Here is a 10,352-nt window from a genome sequence, read left to right as displayed (position 1 = left end):
TTCTTTGGCTGGTATAGTGTGGGAATAAGCTGAGCTCAGTGCAGGAGGACCTGCTTAAATCATCCTCATTTTGGGTTTCTGAGAGCTGTTTCTCTCTCTCTCTCTCTCTCTCTCTCTCTCTCTCTCTCTCTCTCTCTCTCTCTCTCTCTCTCCCTCTCTCTCTCTCTCTCTTTTGCAGGGGACTTGGACTCTGGAGAAAGCAGGCCCAGACACTGCAACAAACTCATGACTCCATGAAGATCCAGCTAGGGCCAGCCCCTTAGAGGCGAGATAATTATGGTCCCAGCAGCAGTCTCTGAGAGGGCCAAGTGAGAACTTTCTGGGGCTGGCTGACCCTCTTGACTCAAACGTGTTGCTGCCACTTCTGGGTTAATGGGCCTGGTGGATGCTTTCCTATTGGTCACTGAGCAGGGCAGTCTGATGTCTTCAGGGGCTGAGACTGGAGGATTCTTTCTCCACCCACTTTAGCTGTGAGCATCTCAGGAGCTAGGGCTGAAAATGGAAACAGGCCTGTGGGTCACTGTGGCCCAGCCTCTAAGAACAGCAGGAGCCTGTGCACTCTGCCTCATCTACCCTCTGCCCTACGCTGGAGGGCACTAGTTCCTGCCTGAAAGGACTGGAAGAGCCTATGGCACCTACGCCCCACAGAATGCCTAGCTCTAGCTGAGTGCCCAGCAGAGGTAGAAAATATGATTTTCCTTCTCTTTCTTTCAGAGTGATCACTTACTAGACACATGAAGAAGACTAAGGGGCTGGAGGTGGGGTATGTAAAGAGAGGTATAGGGCCAGGCTTACTAGTATCTCCAAAAAGGCCAAAAGTAATGCATAAGCAAAATGGAACTGGAGGACAGAGTAATCAATACTTGTAGAAGGCAGGGTCCTGGGAGAAGGCTTGATGGGAAAGGTGGCACATGTAACATACTGTCCACACCAGCCCTGCACAAACCCTTGGCTCTGTACAGACCAGCCTCTTTGCTGTGCCCCAGATACCAGTGGGGCAGCTCGACCTGCACTATCCACCCAGACCTCTCACAGGTTCAAGTCTCACTTGTTCTTGAAGGTCCTGCTCTGTCTCTTCATCCTAGGATAGGCTTCAAGTGCTGTGGGTGGCCACAGTGACTTGCATTTGGCAACCTTTTCTTGCCTGTACTCCTTGTCTATACCACATAAATACAGATGGCTACTTAGGTGCTGTTTGTTAGTCTTGTTCCTCCATCTAGACTGCAAGATCTTTAGCAAGAATATCATCTTCATGCCTCTCACGCTACCCACCCCAGCACAGCATTCTGCATAGGGTAGGTGAACGTGCTCCATGGAGGATGAATGAGCAGATAAATTAATAAATAAGGAAAGAAAGAAGAGAAGAAGAAAAAGAGGAAGAGAAGGAGGGGGGAATGAGAGAGAGAGGGAGGGAAGAAGGAAAGAAGGAAGGAGAGGAGGAAGGAAGGGAGAAAAGAGAGAAGGAAGAGAGGAAGCAAAGAAGGAAGACTTCTCTGTTTTTTGCAAAGGCTAACAGGATCCTGCATGGCCAATCAAGTTCCTTCTTTGCCCTCCTTTCTTACTTTTCCAGTGTAAAGAGTATCTTTTAATTTTTTTCACTTTTTGAGCAAATTATGACATGAGATCTTATATGTAAAATTTTCAGGTAATATAAAATAATCAATAATTTAAAAATATTTATTGGACACTTGCCATGTCCTCATGATAGTTCCTGCCCTTGGGAGGCTTACCGTCTGGCTGGGAGAGATGAGCAACATACGCATGAAGCCTTCAGCCAGACTGACCTAGTGTCTGGGTGCTCCAGATCTGGGGGGACACATGTCCAGGATCCCAGCATAATCTGAAGCAATTATTGGAGTGATTATATATGACAGTGACATTTATAAATATATAGCTTTATCTTAGTTTCACCATCTGCAAAACAGCGATGCATATCTCATAGTGCTGTGAGCATTAAAATAATTAATGTATCTAAAATGCTTGGCATAGGGATATAGTTAGGGCTCAGTAAAAATTACCTATTATTGTTATTGCCACCAGATAAAGGAAGAGCTTGGAATATTGCAAGGGAGCTTTTAGGGTACAGGCCTGAAATGGCTTACATCAATCACTCAGCTCACATTCTGTCAGCCACGGTTCTGTCACATGTCCTCACCCGTCTGAAGGAGAGGCTGGAAAATATAGCTGGGCCCTGCCCAAGAGGAAACGGAAATGATTTTGCGACCTCACAGTGTTCTTTCAGCCATCGTCCCCAGTGACTTCTATCTTGCCATACCCAATGGATACCTTTTTATTCTCATCTTACTCTATCTCTTGTGGACTTTCCAAATAGCAGATCACAGTCCTCCCTTTTGAAGTGCCCCACTCTGTGAGACCATTTTCCTGCCTTTCCTTCATACTCTGACTGCTTCTGTTTCTTTCTCCTCTATCCACCTTTTAAATGGCTGGGGTGAGCATGGAGGGGTTGTTATCATGAGCTAGCGTGCTCTCTCTCTCTCACCCTTCAATCTCCATGAAAACTTGCTTGTGTAGAGCTCCACTGACAATTTTTTAAAACAATTCTTTAAATAGAAATGGGGTTTCACCATGTCACCCAGGCTGGTCTCAAACTCCTGGGTTCAAGCGATCCACTCGCCTTGGGCTCCCAGAGGGCTGGTATTACAGGCATGAGCCACTGCGCCTGGCCAATAGCTCTGTTTTTAAACCTCACTGCTGAGCACTAGACTCATGTCCATTGCCCACACGATGTCTTCATTCAGATATTTCACTCAAAATGAACATTTCCCAAACTGAGTTCATAATTCCTTCCACCTCCCAGCAGTGACAACAGATTGCTTTTCCCCAAATATACCCGCCTTCTCATGCTCACTCACCCAGTTGTTCGACCCAAATCTTAGAAGTTAATCTTGACTTTTTTTTTCTTTTCCTTCTCCTCCCTTAACTTCTATCTCAAATCCATCAGCAAGACCCACGGGCCCCAAGTTCAAAATATACCTGGAATTCACCTACTTCTCTTCTACTATCTTGGACCAAGCCATCATTATCTTTTGCTTAGATCATGCAACAGCCTTCAAACTGGTTTCATTTCCAAAACCCGCCCCCCCTCCACCACCACATCCATTCACCACACAGCAGCCAGCGTGGTCTTTGCAAAACATAGATGGATCACGTCACTTAAACTCCTTCAGCAGTTCTCAGTTACACTCAGGAGACAATTCACCTCTTTCAGTATAGACTCCAAGGCCTTGGGTGATCTCACCCCTGTCTATCTCCCTGACACATCTCCTGCTGTCCTTCCCTTTGGGGATGCAGGCAGAAGACTGGCCAATGTATTCCACATGAAGTCCCTAAAGAGCTTACACTCTAATTGGGACACAGGTCTAATTTAGAGAAAGCATGTCAATAAACACCCATACTGTAGCTGTTTAGGTACAAGCCCAAGTGCTACAGGTGGAAAGAAATGGGGGAGCTGAGGTGTCTTGTAGAACAGCTAGAGTAGAAGGAACCAAGACTGTTGTGTACCACTGTGCACTCAGCACGTGGCATGATGGCTGGCATATGACAGGGGTCAATAAACACCTACTGAGCAAATGAATGACATATACAAAAAATAAAAATGAATGAGTGATATGATTCCTGCCCTACTGGAGCTCATAGCCTAGTTGGGGAGGATAACTAATAAAGAAATGCATGGTGGTAAGACATAGGATGGCAGGGTACATTCAATATACTCTAAAGGGTACATGGGTAGGAACTATTAGCTCAGCTTAGAGAAGGGTGAGGGAAGACTTCAGACAGGGAAGTGACACTTCACTGAGACTGAAAGGATAATTAGAGGTGAGTCCAGATGAGATGCAGGGGTCAGGCCATGGTGCAGGTAGATGAAGCATGGGGCCCACTGCTGGTGGGGGCCACTAGAGAACCAGAGCTGACAGTGTGGAGCCAAGCATCAAACGCTGTGTCACAGAGCACAGGGCTCTATGAAAGGATAAGACAGAGAGCACTGGTTGGCACATAGTAGGTTGTCAGTGGACATTGGTAGAAGGAACGCCTGCTGGATTACTAAAGGCAGTTTAGAAGAGATTTGAGTGGGTCTTGAAATGTAAAAACAACAGTCTAAATGGAAGGCAATATGTTAATATAGGTCATAATTAATATTTAAGAGAAGATAGTCACCAATGATATGGATCACTCAGGAAGAACAGAAGCCAGGTGGATAAAAAAAGGTATGTCAGCTGGGTGCAATAGCTCACGCCTGTAATCCCAGCGCTTTGGGAGGCTGAGGCAGGTGGATTGCTTGAGGCCAGGAGTTTGAGACCAGCCTGACCAACATGGCAAATCCCCATCTCTACTAAAAATACAAAAATTAGCCTGGCATGCTTGCGGGCACCTGTAATCCCAGTTACTTAGGAGGCTAAGGCAGGAGAATCGCTTGAACCTGGGAGGCAGAGGTTGCAGTGACCCAAGATTGCACCATTGCAGTGCAGCCTGGGTGACAGAGTGAGACTCCGTTTCAAAAAAAAAAAAAAAAAAGAGGTACGTCCAACACTCCAGCAGGCCATGCTGTCTGGCCCTGCCATGATGGGTGGGAGGAAGGAGAAGGGGAAAGACACCTCTTGACTTATTTGGCTGCTATGTGGAGGCTGCCTGGGCTCTGCCTGCCTAGCAACTGCTGTCCCTGCCTCCTGGTGGAGGGCTAGCCTTGGGAGGTGCTCCCAGGAATGTTGATCACGAAGGAAGGTAGCTTTGCTTGTGGTCTGCCAAGGTGAAAGCTTGGGTCTCAAACATCTGACGCTCCTTGTTTCATCTTTGTCCCAGGACAAAAATCACCAGGACTTTGCAGTCTCCAGCAGTCTGCAAGGCTGGGGAATTCAAACTGAGTGAGTGTCTGCCTGGAAAATGTTTGTCCAGGTGGAACTGGTGACTGGGAGCAAACACTCTGGGTAATTTTGAAAGACAAAAAGACAGAGTGGGGCAGTCTTGGGGAATGTGGGAGGCATGGGACAGCCTCCTTCTGTGCTCTGGAGAAGGACAAAGGATGTGAGTGATGTTTGAGTTTCTCTTTTTTTTAAACCCTAACCCTCACCATGCCACCCTGCATATTGCCCACATGTCTCATCCTAGTGGTCATAACCATGGCAGGGGAGGTTGAAAGCATCAATAGTTAATAAAAATAGCTAAGCTTCTACTGAGCTAGCTATTGTTCTAAAGCCTTTACATTGACTCATTCAGTCCTTTCAATAACTCTGAGGTAGGTTCTTTTCTCATCCCCATTCTACACATGGAGACCAGAGCTCAGAGAGGTGAAGCGATTTGCTCAAGGTCACACAGACAGGAAGTCTCAGAGCCAGGATTGGAAGCAGGTCATGTGGCTCCTGAAATCACAAGCTCTTGGGGTGACTCTGAGGCAGACAGTGGAGGAAGACTCCCAAGTCTGAGGAAACCAGTGAAGACTATGGCCAAGAAGTAGCTGTTGAAGCTGTGTTCACTGACAGATTCAGAGAGCTCCTGATCTGGGTGCCAGGAGGATCCTGGCTGTGTCATGCGGGTAAAATGCACTCAGTAAATATCATACACTTGCAAAACCTTTTTTTTCCTCATTGGTGTGGTGGGAAAATGATCACTAATCTACAGTAACATGAGGAATGAATGAAGGAGAATGTGCGAAGTGCCCGATGCATACATAGTAGGTGCCAATAAATGTACTCCTTCTCTCCTTGGTAAAGTTGGCTTCAGGCTAGACTCAGTCACCCTTTCCACAAATATATGTGGAGGGAACAGGCTGGGGCAACATGGTTGGGAGTGGGGAAATGACCCAGGGTGATCAGAGGATAAAAATAGATTTTAACTAACCCTTAAGAACCCAGTGCCGGATAAATGAGAGTTAGCTTCAAAGCAATAACCTTAGGTGGGTGCACTGTTGTTCCAGAGATGCTGATGCTACACCAAACACTGATGTCAGCCCTTGGATTCTCCCCCCAGGCCAGGCCTGGTGTGATTCCCATGTTGGGGGTGCTAGGGCAGGAGGTGACCTTTTAGGGAGACTGAGTCTCAGGGACAGGAACCACCTGGCAAAGTCACACAGCTACTCAGGGCAAGAGCAGAAGCTGGAGCTTTGATTTCTCCTCGGAAGTCTCTCCTAACTGGTGAGCCTCTCATCCTTCCTTAGCCTCACATGATACATTGGAGACAGACTATTCTGCTCTCACCTGAGGCCATGGTTTATTCAAGACTGGCTCAGAATGGCTTTGGACTATTTGGACTATTTGGACTATTTTCTGAGATAACTAAACCCACCTCAGGAGGAGGAAGCTGGGGATGTCCAAGGGAATGTGCCCATGCATTTGCCTGGCAGTGGCCAGGCTTGGAGTGGAAGCTGAGTGCAATATGATCACTGCCAAGTGCTGGCATTTGGTTTCTACATCAGCTTCACACAGAGGACAAGGGCCAGCCATTTTCTGGTGGAAGAAAAGGTCCGAGGCAAATTTTTTTTTTTTGAGATGGAGTTTCGCTTTTGTTGTCCAGGCTGGAGTGCAATGGCACGATCTCGGCTCACCGCAACCTCTGCCTCTCTGGTCCAAGTGATTCTCCTGCCTCAGTCTTCGGAGTAGCTGGGATTACAGGCATGCACCACCGTGCTCAGTTAATTTTGTATTTTTAGTAGAGATAGGGTTTCATCACGTTGGTCAGGCTGGTCTCGAACTTCCAACCTCAGGTGATCTGCCCGCCTCGGCCTCCCAAAGTGTTTAGATTACAGGCGTGAGCCACCGCGCCCGGCCACGAATATTCTTGTATTGGGAGCCTTGGGCTTTTAGAGTGACACTTAGCTGAGACTAAGTTGCCCAAAGGCGACCCCAAAGGTTGGTGGGGTGCTCTACGTGAGCCTGCTTAAGAGTCTGGAGTCCTTAGTCTAGGTTTGTGAAAGATCTTCCAGAAGCGAGATGTATTCAATTCTAAAGAAATAACTAAGGAGGGCTTTCAGAAACTCCTTCCCGCTGGGCCTCACAGGACTCTCCTGCACTCGGTGGGTTGAAGTTTGATCCTCTTTGCAGGCCGGGGGATGGATTAGGTGACCCTAGAGGAGCCCTGTTGACACCTGGATTCCAGTTGCTTTCGTGGCCATGTGGGGGTGGCTATGTGCGCCCCGACACTGCGCGCGTGGGTGTCTGTGTGTGTTGTCGGTGGGAGGCGAGTGAGTGTGGCGGCGGGTGGGTGTGTCTGATGCGCCCCGGCTTGGGGCCGCGCCCGCTGCGCCCACTTGTGACTCCGCCCGATAGGAGACTGATGACATGAGGGCGCCGTCTCCCGAGTGATGGCAGCGCGCGCTGCCTCGCCGCCTCCGCCGCTCAGCCCCGGACTCCTTACGTCAGGGTAGCTGGGTCCCCCCTCCGCGCGGGAGACAGCGAACAGCTAGAGAGCACAGCAGAGCGCGCCGCGGAGCTGGGGCGCCCTCACTGCGCGAGGAGCCGGGCCGAACCCCGCGGAGCGGAGCGGGGCAGGAGGCAGCGCCGCGAAGCCAGCGCCGGACGCCGCAAGCAGACTCCCCGACCAGCGCAAGCATTTCTCGGCCGGCGCCGGAGCCGCGGGGCGCCGGGCTTGTCTTGTGTGCCCCACGCCATGCGCGCCGGGGTCCGCGGCTCTCCCGAGCAGCCCCAGCGCGGTGGGCCCAGGCGCCGAGGTCTCGGCGCCTCTCGCTGAAGTAGTTGGGTGGCCGGGGCGGGGGGTCGCCACGTCGGGGGCGCGGCCAGGATCCGCGGAGCCGGCCCCCGAGCACGGGGAGCGGGGCCGCCCGCGCCGCCCCACCATTACCTCCCCGGGCGGCAAGGAGGAGCTGGTGGCGGTCGCCTCCCGGCTGTGGCAGCGGCGGCGGCGTGCCTGCCTGGCGGCCGTCGGCGTACTCCTGGCCATGGCGCTCGGGCTGCTCATCGCCGTGCCGCTGCTGCTGCAGGCGGCGCCCCCAGGCGCCGCGCACTACGAGATGATGGGCACCTGCCGCATGATCTGCGACCCTTACACTGCCGCACCCGGCGGGGGGCCCGCGGGCGCAAAGGCGCAGCCTCCCGGACCCAGCACGGCCGCCCTGGAAGTCATGCAGGACCTCAGTGCTAACCCTCCGCCTCCCTTCATCCAGGGACCCAAGGGCGACCCGGGGCGACCGGGCAAGCCAGGGCCGCGGGGGCCCCCTGGAGAGCCGGGCCCACCTGGACCCAGGGGCCCTCCGGGAGAGAAGGGCGACTCCGGGCGGCCGGGGCTGCCAGGGCTGCAACTGACGGCGGGCACGGCCGGTGGCGTCGGGGTGGTGGGTGGCGGAGCCGGGGGAGCTGGCGACTCCGAGGGTGAAGTGACCAGTGCGCTGAGCGCCACCTTCAGCGGCCCCAAGATCGCCTTCTATGTGGGTCTCAAGAGCCCCCACGAAGGCTATGAGGTGCTGAAGTTCGACGACATTGTCACCAACCTCGGCAATCACTATGACCCCACCACAGGCAAGTTCAGCTGCCAGGTGCGCGGCATCTACTTCTTCACCTACCACATCCTCATGCGCGGCGGCGACGGCACCAGCATGTGGGCCGACCTCTGCAAGAACGGGCAGGTCAGTGACCCCTACCCTCACCGGCCCCGCAAACCCTCGCCCGCGCCCTGAACCTCCCAGGGAACCAGCCTCCTTTCTCTCCACCCGCGGGCTACCGAGCGCGCGAGCCCCGGGAAGGAACGCGCCTCGGTGCTACAGCATCTCCGCTTCCCAATGCACCGAGGCCGCCCTCACCAGGACATAGAGCCAAATGTTGGGCCTTGAGGGCCCAGAGACCCCGATACCTAAACTGCACTCCTTGGCCACTTGCGTCCCTGCCTGCCTCTCTGTGGGCTTCTCGGAAACCTCAGTTCTTTAGTTCCTTCCAGGTCGCACCTTGCTCTGCAGCCTCCTCGCCTCTTGGCCCTGGCCCCTGGCTCCCACCCGTCCACTCTGGGTCATTGTTCGTGAAGCTTCCCCTCTCCCTCTTTCCCAGACTCGTCGGCGCGAGGAGGAGGGGGGACCGGGAAGGAGGTGGCAAAGTTGGAGAGAGAGCATGGAGCTGGGGTGGGAGTGTGGACCCTGAAGCAGCAGGCGGGAAGCCCGTGCGCGGCGCGCCTGGTGTGGGCTGAGCAAGGGCGAGGGAAGAGGTGCCCCGGCTCACCCGCTGCCACCGCTTGCTCCCAGGTCCGGGCCAGCGCCATTGCACAGGACGCCGACCAGAACTACGACTACGCCAGTAACAGCGTGGTGCTGCACTTGGATTCAGGGGACGAAGTGTATGTGAAGCTGGATGGCGGGAAGGCTCACGGAGGCAATAATAACAAGTACAGCACGTTCTCGGGCTTTCTTCTGTACCCGGATTAGGGGCGCGGGAGGTGCGAGGTGGGGTGGCTGCAGGCCGCCCGGTCTCTGCCCGGGCACGGCTGCTTGGCAAAGGCCACTCTCGATTCATAACACTTCCTGGCATCTCCTTTGGAAAAGACACATCCTTGCCTCCTCCCTGCCCCGCTCCTGGCCTCAGTGCGTCTGCGACCCACCACGCTCAGGGCTGTGCTCCTGGTCTCCATCCCTATCCCGGCGAGGGAGGAAGGGATGCCCGAGTCCTTGAGGCGGCGGCACAGACTTTGCAAACCTAATTAGACTGGACAGGCCGGGCCGGGAGCCTGCCCTCCTCAGACCGCCTCCTCCCAGGGCCTAGAAGCGGGCCCTGGCCAGGGAGGTAGGCCAGAGAGAGCGCGGGCTTCCTGGGGCGTCCTTCTTTGTGACCCGAAATACTTGTGCAGATTTCCCTGTCTGTCAGCCAAAACCCCACCCACAGCAGAATTCCAGCAAACAGAAAATTCACCTCTCCACACCGCACTCCCTCCTGACTCAGACTCACCGCGATGCATTAAATTATGTTTCTAGACTATGGGTTCTGTTGTCTCTATGTCGGCATATCCTGGGCCAGGGCTCCAGATGTCCGCCTTGGCATAATGACCTTACCTGGGCCCAGGATAGGCCCATCTATGACCTGCTCCCCAGCCACTCTTATGTCCCTGCCACCAGGAGTGGCCGAAAAGACGTGGGGTAACGGGAGCTGCATCCCACCCTTCCTAGAAGCTCTCCCCAGGCTGCAGCCCTGAGCTGGAGAGGCCTGAGGTGGGGTTGGGAGGAGGGGAGGAGGCGGGAAAGGGCATCAGGGAGAGTTAGAGGAAGGCAGGAGAGGAATGATTGGGTCTCCAGTCTTGGGCAACCTGGGCAACTTTGTCCTCCCGGAGTTGTGGGAGGAAGTCAGAGGGGAGGGGCTTCTGGGGAAGGAAAGGGAAGAGAAGGCATCTATGGGAAATGGGAGGCGTGA

General features: G+C 53.5%; 1 protein-coding gene across 2 annotated transcripts; it reads left to right on the top strand.

Moving 5' to 3' along the window:
- The first annotated feature begins 7,286 nt into the window (after window positions 1–7,286).
- On the top strand, window positions 7,287–9,925 carry C1QL2 (complement C1q like 2). 2 transcript variants are annotated; one of them, XM_030916791.1, is made up of 3 exons: window positions 7,907–8,290; window positions 8,336–8,590; window positions 9,197–9,920. In XM_030916791.1, exons 1-3 carry the CDS (start codon window positions 7,907–7,909, stop codon window positions 9,374–9,376), a joined length of 819 nt encoding a protein of 272 aa, XP_030772651.1. In that variant the 3' UTR covers window positions 9,377–9,920. The 2 variants fall into 2 exon arrangements, with proteins under 2 accessions (XP_010360457.1, XP_030772651.1); XM_010362155.2 differs by having other exon boundaries at window positions 7,287–8,590; window positions 9,197–9,925.
- The last annotated feature ends 427 nt before the right edge of the window (window positions 9,926–10,352 follow it).

The sequence above is a fragment of the Rhinopithecus roxellana genome, chromosome 14 (assembly GCF_007565055.1).
Source record: "Rhinopithecus roxellana isolate Shanxi Qingling chromosome 14, ASM756505v1, whole genome shotgun sequence".
Taxonomy (NCBI): domain Eukaryota; kingdom Metazoa; phylum Chordata; class Mammalia; order Primates; family Cercopithecidae; genus Rhinopithecus; species Rhinopithecus roxellana.
The sequence above is the reverse complement of the archived record's forward strand: the minus strand, read 5'-3'. Positions and strand labels throughout refer to the sequence as shown.